At 41.6% G+C, this 23,971-nt stretch overlaps 1 protein-coding gene across 1 annotated transcript in view; it reads left to right on the top strand.

Moving 5' to 3' along the window:
• The window catches only part of LOC134601891 (uncharacterized), a 68,331-nt gene that overhangs the window by 26,432 nt on the left and 17,928 nt on the right, over positions 1-23,971 (top strand). The window contains exons 5-7 of the mRNA XM_063446396.1: positions 4,672-4,746; positions 6,507-6,605; positions 17,428-17,455. Of these exons, the coding sequence (XP_063302466.1) occupies positions 4,672-4,746; positions 6,507-6,605; positions 17,428-17,455 (202 nt within the window). The remainder of the gene's footprint in view (positions 1-4,671; positions 4,747-6,506; positions 6,606-17,427; positions 17,456-23,971) is intronic.

The following is a 23,971-nucleotide window of genomic DNA, read 5'->3' as shown; positions in this document are numbered from 1 at the left end:
ATCAAATTAAAGCCCTTTTTGTCCTTTAAAAAACGGTATATAATATGCGTCGGTGCAATAAATTAGTAAAATGCAAATTGCAGTTGAACGCAAACAGCAAAAAATGCAAAAAATGCCGTTGTCATTAAGTGAAAGACAAGCTTCTGAAGCTGTGTCCTTAAGGGGTTAATCATAAAGTATATACATAGAAAATTTAAATTTCCGCTCAGCAGAATTTCTGATAAATTGTTGGTGTGTAGATATGTTATCATTTTCTGTGGAATAAACGTGCTTGTCTGGATACATTTAGTATAGAGCAATGAGGAGATTACTTCTACACTTGGAGATTCGGTTAGACCTAAATTGCAATTCATCCAAATTGTGGGTGTTTGGCAGAAATGTTCCAGAATCTCGAAATAACTGAATAGCATGACAGGTGGTACGGTTGATTCAGAATTGCATTTGCTATGCCTATTGCTAGTAGCTACTGCCACTTAACACCAAGTTTGAATCACTATTTACCGTTTGAGAGTTCTTTTTGATGTGAAGAGGAAATTATAGAATGTGTTGAGCTATTTTTCTTCCTGAGTTTTCAGGAGTATTGATTTTTTTTCATGATTCTTGAAATTTTGCAGTCAAACATTTTCTTTTGGCTCGAGCTGAATTTTTTCAGGCCAAAGTTTTCCCAAAGCTGAAGACCTAGACATTTTGGTCATACCAAATGTTCTCACCGTACACAAGTCTAATTGGCCCCTGTCATTCCACATTCCCCATACACTCACGTTTTGGGGGCGTGGATATGACAGGGGCCAATCAAATTGAATACTAGGGTATTTATACTTACCTCTCCCTTAACTCCCTGCCCTATCATGGTTTCTGATTAAGTTCCCTTTAGTGCTTGTATCATTAAGTAGTGTTTTTTTTTTCGTGCTTGACCTTGGCTTTGTATTTGACTCAGTTTTTCTCTTTATCCCTGCTTTATCTTGTTTGCCGGCTTACTGATTCCTGTGTACCAGACCTTGGCTAGTTCTTGTTTTCGCTGTCTCTCTGTTCCCTTGACCTCGGCTCGTTCCTGACTCTGTCACTTCTCTGTTCTAAGTCGAGTCCGGCCATTCTAAGGTCCGGTAAGACGTATCTGCTTTTTCTTTTTTATTGTTGGACTAAATATTTCGTGTTGGGGTACACTACCATGACACAAACTGGATGTGTGGGAAAGCCTTGTTCTTCTCTCTTGTTTTTCAATTTAAAATAAAAACTTCTGCTTAGTTATTTTTTTAATATAGTCAGATATAAAACAATCTCCTTTTGTGAACTCAGTATTGGCATCACAAAAATGCCTGATATTGCATAGCCATTAGTCTAGGCAAGATTGTAGTTATTCTTCTGTGGCAGTAAACTAATAGATGCCTTTTATTCACCCTTTTGGTTTGACCAAATATTTTCCCTGACTATTTTTCTTGGACGAAATTCAGATGAGCAAAACTACCAAATGGATATAGATATTCTATTTTTTTATTTTATTTTTTACTGCAAACAAGTATAAAACCCAGTAATATGTCATCAGCTTTCAGCACACTGATATAATATATAATGTGTAAGATGTAGACTACATCTTAGTATTGAGGACAATGCTACATCAAGCATACTTTCAATGTAGCCTGTCTTTAACTTCTATATTTCACTTTATTACAATCTGAAACTATTACACTTCTGGATTTATTATTACACATATATCCAGAGACTCTTTAAATGCTTCCACTCCCTGTCTTTCATAATTTATGGTATGTCTGCCATTTTTAATAATAGCCCCCACTTACTGGCCACGGACATAGCAACACTATGTTATTTTTTTTTTCTGCTTGAGTTTTTCTTTTTTTTTTATACGATTTTTAAAAAATATATTATTAGTCTCACCATGGGGGAACTTCAAGTGGACAGTCCCATTCCATGAAAGAGGAAAGTTTCCACTGACTGCTCACTGTAATGGTCAAATGGGCAGAATTACCAAATAACATTTGATCAGTCAACCATTCGGTCATTCGGACTGCTGAATATTTGTATTACATTTTCATTCATTTTGTCTTTGAATGCACATGTGTAATATGTATCTTGAACTTTCTAAATTACTAACCAGCTGGTAGTTTAGTGATTAGGATTTGAGATTGTCAGGATTAATTATATGCCTCTAAAAAGGGTGGGTGGGCATTTAATACACACAGTTTATGTTGTTCAAATAATTCTAGAATGTTCATCTCAGATTGTATAGAGAAATGCCTTACCTAGGTAATACAGAATCTCATAAGCGGTCACAAAAGATATTGATTTTCCAAATTAACTATAACGTGGCTCTTTGTGTTTCTGGAAGACAAATCTTAATGATGTGTTACTAAGAAATAGCTTTGAGGTGCATGACGATATATATGATCTTACTTCCCTTCTTAAACAGCCTAGAACCAGCAAAACATTTCTACTACTGTTCCAGTATGTCGATCATGTTTTGTTAGAATTTGGTGTATGTTTTGTTTACCTAATGCACAGTACTGCGTCACTATATAAATAATTGTAATTGTAAGAGATAACATGACTATTACTAATCAGCTAGATTTGTATTTTATAGTTTGAACATTTTTCAACGTGAGTTGGGAATGCCTAGATCAGGGGTAGGCAATCTTCTGCACTCCAGATATTGTGGACTACGTCTCATCTGATGCTTTGCTAGCGTTGTGGCTAGAAGACCTCTATAGGAGATGAAGTCCACACCATCTTGAGTGCCGAAAGGTTGCCTACCCATGGCCTAGACCATTCAACCTATAACCTGCTACAATACAATTAGTTTATGGGATTGTTAATGTATTAATAATACTAAAATAATCTACATCAGCCTAAAATAATACAATCTTTATTACATAAGGATATGTTCGAACCTTTACTTGATATGACTAACTATAATAATCTTTTAATAAAAGAAGAGAAAACGGGGGGGCGGAGCCTGACCACGGAGCAGTCCAGACGTGTGCCGCATGAGCTCCTGTGTCTGGCATACTAAACTCGACAGCAAAACGAGCCAAAAGCCTACCAGGCTGCAAAAACTTACCCGACCTAATCCTGACATGCCGGCGGTTCCGGGGATACCTCTCGCGGGCCTCTCCTCCGCTGGCAAACCGGACTCAGGGCTTTGCGGCCTACCGGTCACTGGGCCGAGGAGAGACGGCCGCTCTCCTACGGCTCTAACCGGAGGTGACACACGACTAAAGGGGTCCCCTCCCCCCCCGGACCGGCGGGGGTTATCCCGGTCCTACCTGGCAAGCACCCGGGCGGCAGACACCTGCCACAATGAAAGACAGGCTGACTCAGACCAGCAGCAGCTACGCTCCCCTGGGCTGCCCAAGATGGCGGACATACTCACCTCACACACAGCAGCGGACCACGTGGAGCGAACACTCCAGGGCATCGACGAGATATTTGCCCGATTCTGGGCCAAGCTGGAGAGGCGAATGCAACCCACACAGCAACCCAGACAAAGGGACACCCAGAGAGGCCTAAGCCCAAACGCTGAAGGCTATCAAACAGGCACAAAACCTACCCAGCAATCTACCAAGCCCAAGACCAGCCCACGCAAACCGAGGGTCAGAGGGGCGCTTACCCAGCAGAGACCACCAAGTGGGCGGAAAAAACCCCGCCGCAAGAAACAAGCACGCAACAGGACCCTCCACCGCCTGCGTAGAAAACAGGACTTGGACACTCTGGGTCATGGGGCCTGGAGCCCGAAGTTGCCAGCCCTTGAACCGACCCGAAGCCAACGAAAGGGTGAGTGCTGCCCAAAACGCACCTTGACCCTGGAGAAGTCAAACGCCCGCAGCAGGAGCATACCGGACATGGGTGTCGGTTAAGCCAACACTGGACTGATTACCTGTGGGGGGTAGCCACCGGCCGCACTAAAGGCCTTACAGCGCACATGGACTCGGTGCTCTCCCCCACGTTGCCTCTGGAGCGCTGTGCGGTATGCCAGTCATCGTTTATTGCCTAGCCTATATGTGTTTTAACGCTTAGTCAGCCACATTGCAGCCTTAGGCATCTCCACATGTACTGATGCAGCCTCAAATTATGTGTATAGACCCACTGCTTAGCCTGGGTACTATGCCCTTCACCTGCCTTTCATGACTAAAACCCTAGCAAATGTATTCTGGTATTGCTAAACTGCATAACTGTATTTTGATAACATATCTGGTACAGTCTGATAGAGATCGATGTGTATATATATGACGAAATGCATCCTCATAGTTTGTTCACTCATTAGGATGATGTACCAACTCAGCATGCCACTAACTGCAGCCAGTCATGTTAATCCACTTCTTGTAACAACGACTTTTGCTAGTATGTATCGCTTTAACTAACAACCTGATCGAATCTATATTGCTTGAGAAAGATATAAATAATCATTTACGATCGCTATTGAGTCTAGATAGATTTGAATACCCTAAGAATCTACGTTTTAATCTCACTCTATAATAGCGATAACAAGCATGTACCTACTCTTGTCTTTGTAACTTTAAAAATTGTGCATGTTTTCTCACTGCCTTACTGATTACAAGCTGTGTATTTTGTCTTCTGTCACAAGCTGTTGGGGCGTGACAAGTTGTATGTAAATTATTTGCACTTAAAAAATAAAGAATTTAAAAAAAAAAAAAAAAGAAGAGAAAACAAGTCCGACACAATTGGTTACATCCACAAAATCTGGACCACCGATGCACACCACCAGCCTAAAAGGTAATTCCTTTTTTAGCCTAAAAATGTAATTCTGTAGCTTATTTCTCTGTTCCGCATAAAAATACCTGTCTCATAAACTACATTTCATCATACAATACATTACAAATACGTATTGTCTTACAAATTGCAAAGTTGGAAGATCATATAGCTTTTAATAGTCAGTGGTAATTTATGTTAACTAATGAATTTACTGCCGAAGCTTCATGCATTCAAAAAGTGATCTAACACATGATGTAAAATAATGTATTTTATTTATGTGTTGATATGTATTGTAATCTGATCAGCTAGCTGTGATGTTAGTCCAAAAGTATAAACTTACGTCAGGTTTGAACATTTCATGATTGCATAATCTGTGGGGTATTTGAATCAGGATTGAGGTTTTCCATGACAATATCAGTGATGCATCTGTGTTACCTTGTTTTAGAATAAGAAAACAGAATGCCTTGCTTCTGGTCAGTCTAATACTGCTAATTCCAAAGGTTTTAAAGGTCATTCAAATTTGTGAGATGTAACATAGCTTAGCCAATAACTGATAATAGACTCATCTTACAGCCTATACATTTACAGGTGCTTTCCTTTCTTGTCACTTGCATAAAACACAATCATTTTCCATCATCAAGCATTGCTCATAAGTAAACTATGAAACCCATGAAAAAAATATATGTTCAGAACGCATTCAATTTTGTGAAGTGTTGGTTCAAGTTCTCCATCTTGTCCCTTGGGAATGTACCCCTAAAATTATGAAAAGAGCAAAACATTTGAAACTCTCTAGAGCAAAAATCTATCAGGAAATAATAATGATAAAAATAATAGTAATAATAATAATAATAATAATAATAATAATAATAATAATAATAATAACTGAACAAGGATTTAATGCTCAGTAGCCTAGAAACGTTTTGGGATGTGGACCCTTAAGTCATTAAAGCAATGCCTCTGAATAATGTCTCAGTTTATATACAGAGAGACAAAAATATTTACATTTCCTTCTTACCATCGATTCTATTATTTTAGAAACCAGTAGCACTATGTTTCATCAGACTACGATGACATCTTGCCCAACTTTGCAGGAAGAGGCAATCATTTTCTCAAACTCTAAATTGTCAACTTAATAATAAATCTCATAAAAACAAGGTTTATATTTTTTACCGTTAATGGCAAATCTCCATGAATTTAATACAAAAATAAATAGCACTACTAGTATCTTCAAAAATTAACACACAGACTCAAATTTATTATAAAAAAATAAAAAAAATTATGTAACAATATACTTGGAGAAAGAAGTATAAGAAATACAAAGCCCAATCATAGTATTTGCACTTAACTAAAGTTTGTGTGTGGATACATATAAAAGTTTTATCTACAACTTGGCCATGAGTTCGTTCTGTACATATTATCTTCTTGGGTGAAGAGAGAGACAACTTGTACTGCTATTTTCATGCATTTCCACTCATTAGTCTACTGACATTCTCATAACCACTTTTTCTGCATACTACGGGTAAAATAAAACATATTTTTATGAGAATTCTAAAATCTAAATGATATGGATGGCTTGCAGAGAATTGTTTTCCACATATACTGACATAACTTCTTACTCTTTAAAAAAAAAATCTCAAGTTTACGATTTAAAAATATAAACTTAAATAATTTTTTTTGAAGAGAAAACCAATAAATGATTTATGTCTAGAAACTTGCATGAATTTAAATATATGATGTCTTTATATTGTGACTTCATTCCTTTCTTGATATTTTTTTCACAGGTGTACACAAAATATCAAGAACTCTAATAATAGTTATCAGTTCAGTCATATTTCTAGCCATTCTGATTGTCGTGGGTGGAATTCAAATCTTTCGAAAAGGTGAGGTTTCCTAACTGCGTCTATTGGTGGGGTATATTGTATTCTAAAACAGCTCTCTGAACTGAACTAGTCATACAGATGTAAAAATTAGATATACTGTTGGAGGTTAAAATAAAAGGTTTCTGTAGCGAATTGAAGAGGGTATACTAAACTATTTTCCTAATAGAGGAATGTTTAAATTGGGGTCAGAGGATTGGTACTTGTCCATTTTCATTCTATGCTAGGATCCCATTTGTGAGATTCATCCTCTCTGACCTTGTATATAAAAAGGAAAAACATATACAATATATAGTAAAGTATATCAAAAGATCAATAAAATGAATGTTCTACACTATTACAAATTATACAAAAGATGCACACCAAATTCAACTATAACAGGACTTTAATGCAAAACCTAAAAAAATTACAAAATAACACATAGTGGCATGGTTTGCATAACAAAGCAAGATACAAAAAGAATACATTGAAATCATAAGCCAAACAAAGAGAAAACAGTGAATTGCAATCTACCCTCAAACTTTCGACATGTGCCTTTCTCAAGGGACCAGCGTGTAACCCATATCCTATATCAGGGATAGGCAACCTTTGGAACTTCAGATGTTGTGGACTGCATCCCCCATAATGCTATTTCACCCATAACGCTGGCAAAGCATCATGGCAGGTGTAGTCCAAAACATCTGGAGTGACGAAAGTTGCTTATGCCTGTTCTATATGGCTCTAAAATACCTAAGACTCAACTGATGGAAATTAGTTCAATATAAAGGAGTGCAAACATGACATCATCATGTGTGTCATCATGGGAATATAAAGAATAAACTACCCCAAAAGTATATTCCTATGATCGCACACTTGGTAATGTTTGGGAATTGAATTGATAGCCATCAGTTGGTTTTAAGGTAAATATATATATATTTTTTTTAAATCTGTTTTTTTAGTTATAAAGGTCAAATAACATAAAGCGTATTGAGATCTGTTACATGGGAAGTGTACAATCCAATGCTTCTGGCAGATTTAAGCCTCCCAAGTATATGCATAGCAAACAGTTAGAGATCACTAAACTTATTATGGTTGAAGACATATTTCTCCCCCTTCCCCCATTGCCCTCCTTTAGGGCGCTGGACCCCTGTCTAGAACCTCACGTACTTCTTATGTGGTCCACCCCTTGAACCCACTGGATTATGTTGCCAAGCTAACGGTATGTGGATGCGGGTGTTTGGTCAAGTCGTGGGCATGTGTTTAACGGTAAACCTCTTCCGGTCCCATCCGAACCGCTCGCCAATAGCACAAGCGATCCCAGATATAGGGGCGAGGTTTGCAGTACATCTTATTGGCCCAATGGTCGTTGCCCCCTAAGATGCTCAGTCTCCCTGGTGTCTACAATGGTCCCTGTGGTCAGAGTCAAGTCAGCGGCTCTCAAAAGTGGGGGGCATTCGTTCATTCCTCCTATGTGTACTCAGAGTGATCCCTGTCAGAGCATGTGTCTCGCTCCATGTCATGCGTGTTTGTAATCTCAATGTACGTGTAAGTGTAGAGTTAAAGAGCGATAGTCTTAGGTGGGGTTGCAGGAAGAGAGAAAGCAAAAGCACCAGGACTCCAGTTCCACCCGTGTTTTGATAGGACACGGTGGCCCCAGGGTCCCTATTGTAGGTGGCTAGTATGGGGTAGGACATTTAGGGTTGCATTTAGCAAAATATTAACTATATATATATATATATATATATATATATATACACACACACAGTGGAACCTTGGAACTATAACCTAATCTGTTCTAGAAGGATGTTTGAGAGCTGATTTGTTCAAAAACCAAATCAACATTTTTCATAAGAATTAATGTAAATTAGATTAATGCGTTCCAGACCCCCAAAATTACAGCATTTTAACACAAATGTTAAGTTTTAATAATACGTTACATGCATAGAATCATACAGAAATACAATAAACACAATGTAAACAAAATGAAAATGTTATTTTACTTTACCTGTCAGCTCTGTTCGCTGACAGAATGGAGCTCTGTTCTCTGACAGAATGGAGCTCTGTTGTCTAGTGCTAGAAGGCCGATGTGTCATACCAACAAGGTTAATGCCGTGTGATTTTGCTCTAATACCGAGTTTTGTTCGGGTACCATGAAATTTTTTCTCAAATGTTATGTTTGAATACCGAATTGTTAGAGGAAGGGAGCATTCCAGTTCCGAGGTTCCACTGTATAAATATATATATTATATATTTATTTCAAGTAGGTTTTCAAGAAGAGTAAGAATTCATTGTACGGAAATATGAAAGAGGAAAATTACCCAACCCGGGTGTCTTATAGTAAGGCAACCAGATGGGTAAAGGCCCAGTCCAATCTTAAACTAAACGTAGCAAAAAAACAAAAAAAACTTTATTGAAGTCTATTAAAAGACTGGGTCCGCTTAGTGATGGACAAAAGTCCTATAAGGAGAGCGATAGCTGCATAGGTAGTCAGCTTACAATAAGCCGATTCAATTACATAAGCCCCTTGTGGATCGAGGCAGTATACTAAACCATGCAGCAATCCGGGAAACAAGACAGCAGTAAGGACAGGAGGGGGGAGAGAAAAAAAATAAAGTGAATAATCCCCACAAAACCCCTAAAGTCCTGTGCTAGCCCTAATTCTCCTAAATAACACCTTCGTGGGTGTTCTAATCTAAGACTCAACTAAGTCCATACACATAAGCCCCAGTTAACACGCTAAACGAACATGAGTGCAGAAAAAGGTGCTGAAGTGCTCAAGTAAGTGAAGACTGACTGAACCCGACGCGCGTTTCGGCGTAACCGTACGCCGTCATCAGGGGTATCTGAAAGGAGGCTGTCCCCGCGGTTTATTTAAACCGATATCTCAATTTGGTCCACGTGGGTATACCACCAATCCCGTGTGTCCAGAGCATTGGCCGGCTGATGATTAGAGGGGAAGGGGGCGTGGCGTGCATATGCCGTAAATCCAACCCTTCACAGAGACCAAAGCATATTTAGACCGGGAGATTTTAACCCTTGGAGTGCCCAGTTGTTCCACTGAAGAAAGTATCATATTAAATAAATATGTATAAAAACAGGAGGCTGCAGCCAGTTTGGAGTATAATTTACACAAATCCGTTATAGTCAGTTTTATAACAGCTTGGCAACATACGGATACTGTATTACAAACAGCTAACTGTAGATTCCTTCCAAGTTAATATATTAAGGTAAACAGGGAGTGTAGTAGAGCACTCAGGACGAGGGAAGCGGGGTAACCCACATATACTGGACATAGTAAGAGGATAATAGGGGGAATAGCCTAGAGGTGCAAAAAATAGAAATGAATAAAGAAATATATACATATATACAAGCTTGTTATTAAGATAACATTGTTTGTCAGAATACGGCAGTACTCTAAATAAATGGAGAGTAAGAGAAGCCCTCATTCAACCCATTAGGTGAACGTGTTTTAAGATGATAGATCCAGAAAGCTTCTCTCTGTCTAAGTCTGAGATCCCAGTTCCCTTTCCTAGGGGGTTGTGGTATATGCTCAAGACCCATAAATCGAATACCCGCTGAGGAGTGATTGTGGTGTTGGTGTAGGTGTCTTGAGACTGGCGTCTCCAGATGTCGCCTGACTGAGTTAACATGTTCGCGTATCCTCAGTCTGAAATGGCGAAAGGTCTTGCCCACATATTTAAGACCACAGGAGCAAGTCAGCAAATAAATTACCCCTGTAGTATGACAATTGAAGAAGGAACGAGGTTTGAACATCTTGGAGTCGCCCAGGTCAGGGATGGTCTTTGAATGTCTACTTATGAATGGGCATGCACTGCAGTGACCACATTGGAAAGTGCCCATTGGTAAGTATTTTTGAAAGTAGCCAGAGGGGGAAGTTGTTGAGAGATGACTAGGTGCTAAGATATCTCTCAGGTTCCTGCCTCTTCTTGCTGTGATCGACGGAAAGGGTGGCAGGATTTCTTTTAAGTGCTTATCAGATTTGAGGATGGGCCAGAATTTTCTAAAGAGATTTGACATAGTGTCCCATCCTGCATCAAATGTACCAATGCAGCGTATTGTGTTCTGCTCAGTCTTTCGACTCACATCTGTGATCAGTGTTTCACGTTCAGTCTGGATAGCTCTAAGGTAAGCTCTTTTTAGAACCCTATTTGGGTAGCCCTTGGTTTTAAACATATGTCTTAATTCGTTCGCTTTAAGTTTGAATTCTTCCATTGTTGAACAATTCCGGCGAAGTCTCAGGTATTGACCAATGGGGATTCCTGATTTGAGCGGTGTGGGGTGATGGCTGGTCCAGCATAAGAGGTTATTGGAGGCCGTCTTTTTCCTAAAAAGGGTTGTGGCAATTTTACCCCCCGACACCTGTAGCGTTAGATCTAGGAAACAGAGCTTTTGACCCCCCATTTCACTAGTGAAACGTAGATTGAACTCGTTATTATTCAACAGGTGTACGAATTCCTTGAATCTATCTGGTGTGTCTAACCATATCAGAAACACATCATCGATGTATCTTTTCCAGTAAAAAATCTGATCGATGTATGGTTTCAAAACTGGGTCTAGGTTAATGCATCTCTCCCACCAGCCAAGATGTATGTTGGCATAAGAGGGCGCACACGACGTCCCCATAGCTGTGCCAGTGGTCTGGTGGAAGATTTTGCCATTAAACAGGAAGACATTATGGGTTAGAATAAATTCAAGTAGTTCAGTTACGAAATTCACATAGTGATCGGGTAGGTCAGTTTCCAGTTTCAACATTTCGCGGGTATGTTGAATACCAAGGTTGTGGGGAATCGAGCTATATAAGGCCTCCACGTCTAGGCTGCATAGAGTAGCATTTACTGGCACGACAAGATTAGATAGTAATTTTAGCATTTGCTTCGTATCCCTAAGAAAAGAGGGTAGTTTCTGCACTATTGGAGATAGAATTTTATCGATATAAATGCTAGCGTTCTGTGTCAAGTTATCGCAGCCTGAGACGATAGGTCTGCCGGTTGGGTCTGTTAGTGATTTGTGCACTTTAGGCAGGCAGTAAAAGGTAGATAAAACTGGCTGTTTGGTGCACATAAATCCAAACTCGTCCAAATTGATAAGTTGTTGGTTGACTGCTTTTGTAAGTAGATTTTTTAACTCAATTTGGTATTGTTGCGTGGGGTCTTTGGCAAGTACACGATAAGTGCTTTCGTCAGATAGTAATCTTTCTGCAATCTGAATGTAGTGGTCTTTGTTAAGTACCACCACATTACCCCCCTTATCCGAGGGTTTAAAGATCAGATTCGTATAACTCTGCAGTTTTTTAAGAGCTGATGCTTCCTGTGAGCTAAGATTACCACTAGGAGATAAATCAAGATCTGCCACGTTTATATTTTCAATTTCCCTGGTTACCATTTCAAGAAACACCTCAAGGTTTTTGTAGTCTTGAAAGTGTGGAGTGAACTTACTCTTGGGTTTTAAGTTGGTATACGGGATGTCATGATGTATGGAGCCCTCCCCATAATTAAGCAATTCGACAAGAGTATCGAGGCACTCTAGGTCTTTAGGTAAGAGGCCCAGACTTTGTGCCTTGATTTCTTTCTGTACTGCATGGTATTTGAATAAAGCCAACTTCCTGACAAACAGATTAACGTCCTTAGTCCAGGTGAACTTACTGAATGTTGGGACGGGTACAAATGATAGTCCCTTTTCTAGTACGCTAAGTTCAGTTGGGCTAAGGGTGGTATTGGAGAGGTTAATGATACGCAGAGAGGACTCTTTTATTCCCTGCGTCGTCTCTGACCTCTGCCTCGGTACCTGGTGTGCGGGCCCTGAGTTAGGTCCGCTTGTCTTAGCCCTAAAAAATCCACCCCTTTTTTTAGAATGCTTTTGGGTGGATTTCTAGGGGTAGAACTTTGGGATTTTTCTGTTTCCGTATCAGTTGAGTCATACTCGGATGTACTGAATTGATCGGAATCCACTTTGGACCTCTTTTTAAAGGAGCGGTAGATTCTACCTTGTTCAAAGTCCTTTATATCTCTCATATATTTCTGGTGTTTCCTTACTTTTACTATATGTGAGAATTTGTCCAGGTTGGATTTAAGTTTAATTTCCAGTGACTCAAATTGTGGTTCTGTTTTGAATCCTTGGACCAACTCAATTTCTTTGTCCAATTCAAGCTGGACATTGGTTAGTTTCATGGATTCATATTTGCAGATGATACTCATAAAGGTATTTGAGCATTTAGAGGCTGCCTCCTCCCATTCCTTATAAAACTCTTCTGTCTCAGCTTGTCTAGACGGGAAAGTCTGAACCCTTAGCCCTCTTGGTATAATATTTTTGGCGGTATATTTTTCAAGGGTAGAGACTTCCCAACTTATCCTAATCTGCTGTTTAAAGAGTTTAGTTAGTTTGTTAAAACTAGTATGAATATTCGGGGGTGACAGTGTTTCTAAAGTGCTGTCTGTACTGAAAACAGAATCTACGTCCGCACACCAGGTACTGGCATTAGGTTTGTTGGATAGAAAGCCAGCCATACTCACGGTATCGAAACTGACAAAATAGTAATGTTGGTGACCATATAGGTGAATAACACCAATTTATGAAATAGAGAAAAAATGAAAGGCCTCTAAGGGCCAGAAGACTGGGAAGAAAAATCCAAACCCAACTTCCGTACCCCAGGAGAGATGGTCACCTAGACTGGGTAGTAGGGCATAACCCTGAATTTATAAACATGAAAGAGGAAAATTACCCAACCCGGGTGTCTTATAGTAAGGCAACCAGATGGGTAAAGGCCCAGTCCAATCTTAAACTAAACGTAGCAAAAAAACAAAAAAAACTTTATTGAAGTCTATTAAAAGACTGGGTCCGCTTAGTGATGGACAAAAGTCCTATAAGGAGAGCGATAGCTGCATAGGTAGTCAGCTTACAATAAGCCGATTCAATTACATAAGCCCCTTGTGGATCGAGGCAGTATACTAAACCATGCAGCAATCCGGGAAACAAGACAGCAGTAAGGACAGGAGGGGGGAGAGAAAAAAAATAAAGTGAATAATCCCCACAAAACCCCTAAAGTCCTGTGCTAGCCCTAATTCTCCTAAATAACACCTTCGTGGGTGTTCTAATCTAAGACTCAACTAAGTCCATACACATAAGCCCCAGTTAACACGCTAAACGAACATGAGTGCAGAAAAAGGTGCTGAAGTGCTCAAGTAAGTGAAGACTGACTGAACCCGCCGCGCGTTTCGGCGTAACCGTACGCCGTCATCAGGGGTATCTGAAAGGAGGCTGTCCCCGCGGTTTATTTAAACCGATATCTCAATTTGGTCCACGTGGGTATACCACCAATCCCGTGTGTCCAGAGCATTGGCCGGCTGATGATTGGAGGGGAAGGGGGCGTGGCGTGCATATGCCGTAAATCCAACCCTTCACAGAGACCAAAGCATATTTAGACCGGGAGATTTTAACCCTTGGAGTGCCCAGTTGTTCCACTGAAGAAAGTATCATATTAAATAAATATGTATAAAAACAGGAGGCTGCAGCCAGTTTGGAGTATAATTTACACAAATCCGTTATAGTCAGTTTTATAACAGCTTGGCAACATACGGATACTGTATTACAAACAGCTAACTGTAGATTCCTTCCAAGTTAATATATTAAGGTAAACAGGGAGTGTAGTAGAGCACTCAGGACGAGGGAAGCGGGGTAACCCACATATACTGGACATAGTAAGAGGATAATAGGGGGAATAGCCTAGAGGTGCAAAAAATAGAAATTAATAAAGAAATATATACATATATACAAGCTTGTTATTAAGATAACATTGTTTGTCAGAATACGGCAGTACTCTAAATAAATGGAGAGTAAGAGAAGCCCTCATTCAACCCATTAGGTGAACGTGTTTTAAGATGATAGATCCAGAAAGCTTCTCTCTGTCTAAGTCTGAGATCCCAGTTCCCTTTCCTAGGGGGTTGTGGTATATGCTCAAGACCCATAAATCGAATACCCGCTGAGGAGTGATTGTGGTGTTGGTGTAGGTGTCTTGAGACTGGCGTCTCCAGATGTCGCCTGACTGAGTTAACATGTTCGCGTATCCTCAGTCTGAAATGGCGAAAAATACTCGGAAATACTCTTTTAAATAGGAGATATACTGCCTGGATTTTTTTTTTGGGATCAAGACAATACATAAATCACTAAAACAAATGTGATTACACAGTTTCTCAAGTGGAATAAAATAATAAAATGTTTATTATACCAAAAAAGTACAAAGCCACACTAAAAATAATGAATGGTGAAAAAGTAAAAATGGAAAGTGAAGTGGCACACAAGATCAATCATTTGCATATCTGGATTTGTATTAACTTCGAATCTTGTGTGCCACTTCACCACTCCTACTTTTTTTACATTTTCACCACTCATTTTTAGTTTTTACGGGTTTTACACTGTATTGAATGATCAACCCTTAATAAAGGCATTAGTTAATGCAGAAAAGTTAAAAATTTTGTAAAAGTGAAATTTAAGCATTGTTTTTCTCGATGGTTGGCTTATAATTTAATTGTACTTTTTTTTGTATCTTGCGTTGTTATCCAAGCCATACGGCTATGTGTAATTTTATAATTTTTTAAGGCTTTGTAATAAAAGTTTGTTTTGGTTTAGTTTGGTGTGCATCTTTTATAGCACTGTGTGTGTTAATTTGCACCTCAGTGAGTGCAGTATTGGATTTGCATCCGGGCAGTATTAATGCTTTGTTTGCCTGTCTGTATTATACACTAATATTACAACATCTGAGAGTGGAAAAAAACTCTCCTCTTGATGACAGGAATCGTCAAACATAATCATTCCATTAATGGCTTGCATTAATCGATTCCAATTGAAAGCATTAGATTAAAATGTTAAAAAGAGCACACTTTATATTAACTAAAAAAAAATGCTTCCTTAAAGGACCACTCTAGTGCCAGGAAAACATACTCGTTTTCCTGGCACTATAGTGCCCTGAGGGTGCCCCCACCCTCGGGTCCCCCTCCCGCCCGGTTCTGGAAAGGGGAAAAGGGGTAAAACTTACCTTTTTCCAGCGCTGGGCGGGGAGCTCTCCTCCTCCTCTCCGCCTCCTCTCCGCCCCGTCGGCTGAATGCGAAAGCGCGGCAAGAGCTGCGCACGCATTCAGCCGGTCGCATAGGAAAGCATTTACAATGCTTTCCTATGGACGCGTGCTCTCACTGTGATTTTCACAGTGAGAATCATGCAAGCGCCTCTAGCGGCTGTCAATGAGACAGCCACTAGAGGATTAGGGGGAAGGCTTAACCCATTAATAAACATAGCAGTTTCTCTGAAACTGCTATGTTTATAAAAAAAATGGGTTAACCCTAGCTGGACCTGGCACCCAGACCACTTCATTAAGCTGAAGTGGTCTGGGTGCCTAGAGTGGTCCTTTAAATATAAAAAATATATAAAATATATGCAATAGTGGAAGTAACACCCTAGGTTTGGTGTGGTTGATCCAGGAGCTGATTCACCAGAAATGGCTATTTAGTGTAATATCACTAGTATACAAATTGTAATTAAAATTGAATATAATAGTGCCAATATTAAAATAAAATAAAAATAGATCAAGTGTTCCAGGAAGAAGGTGCAGCAACTATGTGTGTTGTGTACGTCTTTAAATCTGCTAGAAACAGAATCAATTGAGTACACACCAAATATTATACTTTGTGTAAAAAGATATAAACCATATAGAAAAACAGTATTAGGAGCTATTTTCTATAATACAGTAAGATTGGATATCGCAACTGTGTGTGGTATCACAACTATATATGGTGTGTACGTCTTTAAATCTGCCAAGAGCAGAATAAGTAGAGTATACACCAAATATTATACTTTATAGAAAAATATATAAACCCTATGAAATAGAAAAACAGTAAATGGAACTGTTTTCTATAGTGCAATAGAATTAGGTATCGCTAAAAAAAACACTTAAATCAAATGAATTAAAAAAGGATGAAAGAAAGTGAAAATAACAAGAAGTTTATTAAACATATTAAAACTATTAAAAATACAAAAAATACAAGCCAGGAATGGTATGCAAAGATATTACCAGCAGAGTAGTTGTCCTTATTCTGAATTAGCCACAGGGACCGGCTAGGATTGATGTGGATAGTTTGTAACAAAAAAGAGATCTCTCTAGCTGTCGGCTGCCGTTGAGGTTAGCGTGCGTCTCAGACCTCACTCTGAGCGGTAAACGCTATGGGCCAATTGGTCCCCAGATCGTGGGTTGTTTTTCAGTAGAGGTAATGCTCTTACTGCTGGATCAGAAACTGCGTCCGTATCCTGCTCGATCAATTTCAGTCTGACGCGTTTCGTGGGTGTCAGCCCCACTTCTTCAGAGGCGGAATCAATAGTATGCAATAGGCATACCAGACCATTATACTTATATAAAATATATACTGAATCCTGATGTATTTAGAGATGTGAGTACTGAGTAGATCATAGGCCAACATAAAGAATGAGCTCTCCCAACTTATATTTTCCAATATTGGTAGATATTCTTTACTAAAACAAATGGGATTTAATATTCATCATCAATACCAGTTGTAACATATATTTACAGACTCTAAAAGGTTACAGAACAGAGACCCGATCCTACGTACAATGGGCCATCCTGTAGAGTTTTCAAAACCCATATGGATTTTGGAAACGTGTACAATGTTCTGTGGTGTTCTCTTCTAACTCTATGTTAATTATTAATGTAATGTGAACGCAGTACAAAAATAGTAGAAAAAAGCTTAAAATATTGACAGACAAAATACAATAATAAATTTGTAGAACCATAGTAGCTAAATGTAATGCACAATTTTATGTTTAGGACTTTGTTGTAAGAAAGAACATAGAATGTAAGTATAATTTCCTTATTTTCTTTAATAGAATATACTCTGTTATCCACTCGATAAGATGCACAGCTAGAGCTCACTTTGCTCCTCTGTGTTAAATATACATCTGAATCGAAACTCTTTATAAGATACTTTGCTACCTTTTGCTGCTTATCCCTCTATAATATACACAGCCCTTTACTCACACTGTTCCTGTCACTGTAAGATACACAGCTATCACTTACCCTTCTCACATCTATATAATATACATAGCAATCACTTACCCTGCTCACATCTGTACAATATACACAGCTATAACTTATCCAGCTCACATCTATATAATATGCACAGCTATCACTTATCCTGCTCACATCTATATAATATGCACAGCTATCACTTATCCTGCTCACATCTATATAATATACACACCTATCACTTATCCTGTAGCCCATGGAGAAGCATAGTAAGTGGAATGGACCCTGACACAGATAGGAGGCAGGCATAGGAAGCAATTTGTAAGTAGATAAGGGGTTAAAAGGAGTGGGTTTAGGGGTGGGTGTATATATAGCGGCCATTTTAGGTAGTGGCCATTTTAATCAGCCTTCTCTCACCTGTAGTTATCTGCAAATCAGGGTCGGAGTCTCCGTCTTTTGCTTTGCAGATGGATCCTGTGGAGGCCTTCTTGGCGAGTGTGTGGTCCGTGATGGAGCAGCACGGCTCGGGATGCCTGGGACGTCAGCGGGGTCTTCATTGGTGCTTGATCAGGCCATCTGAGCACCTTAGTCCCAGTGCCGTGCTCACAAGGAGGAGGAGCCTGGGAGCTGTGGCGGGAGATCGTGGGCAGGAGGCGGAGTGGGCAGAGGTGCTGGGAAGCAACGGCCTGTGCCGCTCATGGACCGTGGTGTTGGCTCAGGATGTCAAGGGGCTTGTGTGGAACAGCTGGGGATAGCAGAGGGGGTTCCCCTACTATGGCCACAGCTCCTGTTAGGGCCGGGGGGACCCCTGTGTTTTTGGTGGGTGTGAAGGGCTCTCAAGCACTCCTATCAGACCAGGTGTTAGCGGTGGGGACTTGGCAAGTTCTTGTCCGGCCCTGCCAGGGGCCAGGGATGTTGTGCAGCACCAGGCTGGCCAGGAGGCGGATCGCATGGCAATAGTGGCTGACCCTCAGCGAGAGGGCCATAAGGATTGCTCTCAGGTGACAGGAGCATGTTTACCTGCGTCTGAACTGGTGGCCAGCTGGAACGCACATCTGAAGATAGCCTGTGAACGGGTGCGCAGGGGCGGATAGTCCCCTGTAGGACAGTGCAGCAGGGGATGGATTGCAGGCTGCAGATGTAGCAGCGTGAGGTGGTCAGTCTCTTCAGGTAGGTGTAGCTGGTGCTGCCACAGTGCCTCCATGTCATCTAATAGGTGCCCTAGTGATGTAAGACGTACTCCTTGCGGCAGTTCAGGTCAAAATAGCGGGCGTAGAGTAGAGAATGGTGGTGAGGCGGCTACAGGTGCTGTGTCAGTGGACTTAGGCAACAAGAATGCTGGAACAGTTCCCGGCGAAGCGTCGGGGGGGGGGGGGGGTGATGAGTGGATCGCATTGGCAGGGCCTATACCACATGCGGAATGAATGAACGTGCACGTTTCGTTCACCGGCCCCTTGGGAGTCATCTTAAACAGGACATCAAAGAAAATATTTGGCGGGGGAATTTCTGAAGATATTTTTCCTTCTGCTGGAGGAGTATATTAACTTGATGTAAGAATACCTTAAGGATGGCAAGAAGTAGGAGGATGAGAAAAGTCTTTTGGGAACTGGCTGCAGGACTTTTGTATCTTGGCAAGTGTGCTGGGGGAAAAGTTCCCGGAACGCTGTTACAAGTTCTTTTGTGATTTTAATGGGATCTAGGAGGCCTATCATACGTATGGTGGCTTAGCATGGTGGAACTACGATGAGCAATTTAGGCAGCGCTTGTCGGCCAATCCGGGTATGCAGTGGGACAAGATGGACTTGCCGCTCTAGCAGAAATTGATGATGGCGCAAAAGGCTGCTTCCTTTCTGAGGGGAGTTGGCGTGGGATTAGCTTCTTCCTCGCCGACCGCCCAGAAAAAAGGATTCTGTGGGGGAGCTGTGGGGGAGCTCACTGATATCAGAAGTGTTTCAAGCAAGGTAAGGCTGTGGTGGGGGTCGGCAGGGGTTCTACTTCCGAGGGTGGGTGTAGCGGAGAGCCGATCTTTCACAGCTATTCTCCACTAGAGATCCCAGTGAGGCTCAGGAACAAGGTGATGATAAGTCCACAGGCAAGGTTTCTAGCAGGTAGAGTAATACAGCAATATCCCCATCGCAATCCCAATAACTGGACGACACACAGTTTCAGGAGTAGAACTGACAAGCTTTATTCCACAGTGCCTTATAAAGCCCTCTCCCATGCAAGGGAGGAGGTTCTATCACTTAATACATTATCCAATCTGTGAACAGTAACCTCCCACACATCTCCTCCCCTCCTCTAGCATCATAATCCCCTTATCATGTACATAGTTTTACCCAAGTTTTGGATGTACCCTAAATTCTTGGGGTACATCCACAAATCCAATATCTCCAGATAGCCCTAGTCTGGAGGAACAACATATGTTAAAATCAGCCCCTTCGGATAAAGCGTTCGGGAGTTATGGGACTTTAAAGTATTGACCGACCGCATGGGTAAAGTATCCGAAAACAGTTCCATGCATTTTGGCCCTGCGGTCAGTCACAAACAGGCGAATACAAACAGGTGAATTATTGCTGTTAAGTGGCCTGACGGGGATTCGGATGAATCCCCTAGTTCGTGGGGTTCTTTCTACCGAATGGCGGGCCGTTCGGTAGTTTCCCCACGGAGTATTGGGAGTCTGGAGGTCTCAGCGGTGGTTGCCTAGTCAAGTGTCCGATTTCGGTTCCAGACACTCGACGGCAAAACACCGCTGTTCGGCAGTTTAAGATGGCCGCCGCCACGTGTTCGTATCCCGAATGGCGGCCACCCAGAGGACAAAGACCACACTGCACGAATAGGTAATTACCCATTTGCAACATTGTTGCAAACGGTAATTGAAGGCACACTTTACACAGGGTGGTCTGGTTGTTCGGTAGTTTCATTCCCTTGTTTTATTCGAATGATTCTACCGAACAACCAGAGGAATACAGTACTTTACACACATTCAACTGCCAATATAACCGGATACAATGATTTCTATGCATGTTCACACACATTAAACCAGCAATATGACCGAATACAATTATTCCCATGCATGTTGTAGGACAGCCCGGTACCAATCCGCTACAGTGGGATCAATGCCGGTGAAGGTTGACGCGATGTTGCCTTGGCTAAGTCGGTATGCTAACCTAGATGATGCACACTTGTTGGCTGAGGGTGGGGTTTTCTGAAGGCTTTTTATTCCATTCAGGGATAGGGTTGTCGTTCGTTGGTTTCACAACTTGAAGTTGGTTTTTCAGTACCTTGGGGTGGTGTGGGACAAATTATTTAAGGAGGTTCAGCTGGGGAGGATGGCGGGGCCATTTGTGGAACCTCTTTTTGGGGACCTATGGATTTCGCCACTGGGGTTGTCCCTAAAAAGGAGGAGGGTAAGTTTAGGCTGATCCACCATTTGTTATACCCTAAGGAGTCATTTGTGACATTGGCGTGGAGCTCTGTTCGGTTTCCTATGAGTCATTCAACCATGCAGTTGAGTTGGTGAGGAAAGCAGGCTCTGGTGCCCTCATGGCAAAAGCTGTTGTCAAGTTGGTTTTTCGGTTGTTACCGGTCCACTTTCATCATCTCCTGCGCTGTTTTTTCAATGGTACTTACGTGGTGGATCTTTGCTTACCTATGGCATGCTCAATATAGTGCGCATACTTCGAAAAATTCAGTACCTTCCTGGCATGGGTGGTTAGAGAGGAAACGGGCTGTGGTTCCGTGGTTCACGATCTAGATGACTTTTTGTGCGTCAGGACTTTCCGTTCTGAGGAGTGCAGTTTGGGGTTCTTTTGGCAGCTTAAAAGACTGTGGGCCCAGTGACTTGTCTCAGTTTCTTAGGCCTGAAAATTGATTCGGTGGCTGGGGAGTGTCATTTACCATCAGACAAGCTGCCCACACTTTGGGAAAAAGTGGGGGCGGTTCAGAGTGCGTGGAAGTACAGTCACTGCTGGGAAGTCTTACCTTCGCATGTCGCGTAATTCCAATGGGGAGGGTCTTCAACTGGTTTCTGCTGAGGGCCACTTGTGGGATACCATCCCCTCACCATTATGTTCGGGTCTCTCATTCCATGAATGAGGATTTGGGGCATTTGGGATGTGTTTCTACAGGACTTTAATGGGCAGGTTTTCTTTTCGGGGCTCGGTGACGTCCTCTTCGGATCTCAAGTTGTCCTTGGATTGCATGTGGCAACGTGTGGCTTTGGCGTACACTTTCCGAGGCGGTGGTGTGTGGCGCAGTGTCCAGTAGAATGGTTGGGGTGTCCACAGATGGGTAATCTGGCCTTTCTTGAGTTGTTCCCATTGGTGGTTGCCTTGTCATAATGGGGTGAGGAATTGAGGAACAAACGGGTGGTCTATTTCACTGATGATATGGCTGTAGTTCATACCGTTAATTGTCTGTCAGCGTGCTCTGTTCCATTAGTGCGTCTGCATTTTGTGTTGTTGTGCATGTCTTTGAATATCATGTTCCGGGCATTCCATATGCCTGGTTATCTGAACGTAGTGGCTGATGCGTTGTGGTTGTGGGGTATACTGGGGGACAACATTCCTGGGATGAGCGTTTAGATTCGCTGTTGTGGTTTTTGTGTCATTTGCTTGCTGGACAGGCATTGCTGTCTGTGGTTGACTGGACCCTGGTGGCACTGGCATTTCTTTTCAAGTTGAATGGATGGGAAGATCTGCTGAAATTTCGTTATCCGGCAGGCACTAAAAGGTTTTCGGAAAGGAAATCTTCAGTGGATAATAGGTGTTACAAAATCCCCTTTGTCTGCCACAACCCTGTTATTTTATTGCTACATTTGTTGCTTTTACCGAAGAACTATTGCAGGCCATTCGCACATACGAATGGCCGACCATCCGGCCCTTGGTGTGCACCGCCAAATAAACCCGTTCACCTCTCAGAATACCGAACAAACTGTCAAACGGTCGACCACCCTACCTGAGAAGTGTGTCCCCAATTAACCACCCAGGAGCTGTGGTTTTGTAGGTAACCGCAGCCTAATTGATCGTTGGTGGTGTGGTCACCGTTCATATGAGAAGGGTCGAACGGGGTACCGAATGAACTGACGAACTACCTACCGAACGACCGGCCACCCTACCTGAGGTGTGCCCCTGGTTAACCACCCTGAAGCTGAAGTTTTGTGGTTAACCGCAGCCTAATTGATTATCGCTGGATGCTGTTTGGAGCTTTACTCTCCAAGATAGGGAACCAGGACATCTAAGCGGTCCAACCTTTAGCTAGCCTAGAGGCAACCGTAACAATAGGCGCCTGGTATCTTTTGAGGTCCTGCAGCAGTTGGTAGGGGTGTTACCTATAGTGTGTTTTTCTGGTTTCGAGGTGGTGCTGTTCATCGTCTGTGTGGGCGTCAGAGTTGCAGTTCGGAATCATGGAATGCAGGTGGATTTCTCTTGTGCCTAGGTTTCTCTGTGTTGTATAGGTTTTAAGGGTGGCAGTTAGTTACGTGTGAGCAAGGAAATTTTCATGCAATTGAGGGTGGGTCACATCCCAGACATCATATTAATACATGCCGGGGGGAATGATTTGGGGCTTATTACCAAGAGGGAGTTAGTGAGGTTGATGAAGAGGGACATGGATCAGATCCGGAAACTCGTTCCTGAAGTGGTCGTGGTGTGGTCAGAGATGATTTATTGGAGGCATGCTGAGGACCTTTCCGTGGTGGCTCAGTGTAGGGGGAAGTTAACAGTTTTCATACAGCTGACGGGCAGGGTAGTGGTTAGGCATCGGGAACTGGAAGGAGTGCTTCCTGGGTATTATCGGGCGGATGGGGTGCATCTCTCAGATGTTGGGTATGATCTCCTTAATCTTGGGTATCAGGAGGGTATCAGTAAGGCCTGGGTGGTGGTGCTCAGGTGGCTTAAGGGGGTTACGACTGTGGGGATATTTATGGGATGATAATATTAAACAGTCAAGAATTGCCCACTATTTCAATTCTATTAGATCTTAGAGATCGTTATCATGTAAGTGAAATGTATTCCATACAAATAAAATCACAATTTGCTATAAAAATAATTTATTGTGACAAATAAAATAATATATTATGCAGCATGCATGATAATAATCAGTGAATATTTAGTATAACATAAGTATGCAATACAATGGCAATACACAGTACAAAGCTACAGCATCAACTGTCAAGACAAGATTTATGAGGGTACTTCACAGAGTAACTTCCAGCGAGAAGCCATAAAACCTTGGCTAACAGTTAACTGAGTAACCCTGTCAATGCTGGCTAGATCCTCCTCCTAGGCATATAATATCCTATTCTCATGTAATTTTCAAATAAAATAACATTCAAACCAGCTCATTA

Source organism: Pelobates fuscus, chromosome 3, assembly GCF_036172605.1.
Source record: "Pelobates fuscus isolate aPelFus1 chromosome 3, aPelFus1.pri, whole genome shotgun sequence".
In the NCBI taxonomy this organism is placed as follows: Eukaryota; Metazoa; Chordata; class Amphibia; order Anura; family Pelobatidae; genus Pelobates; species Pelobates fuscus.
Note: the sequence above shows the minus strand (reverse complement) of the source record. Positions and strands in the feature narration are given on the sequence as shown.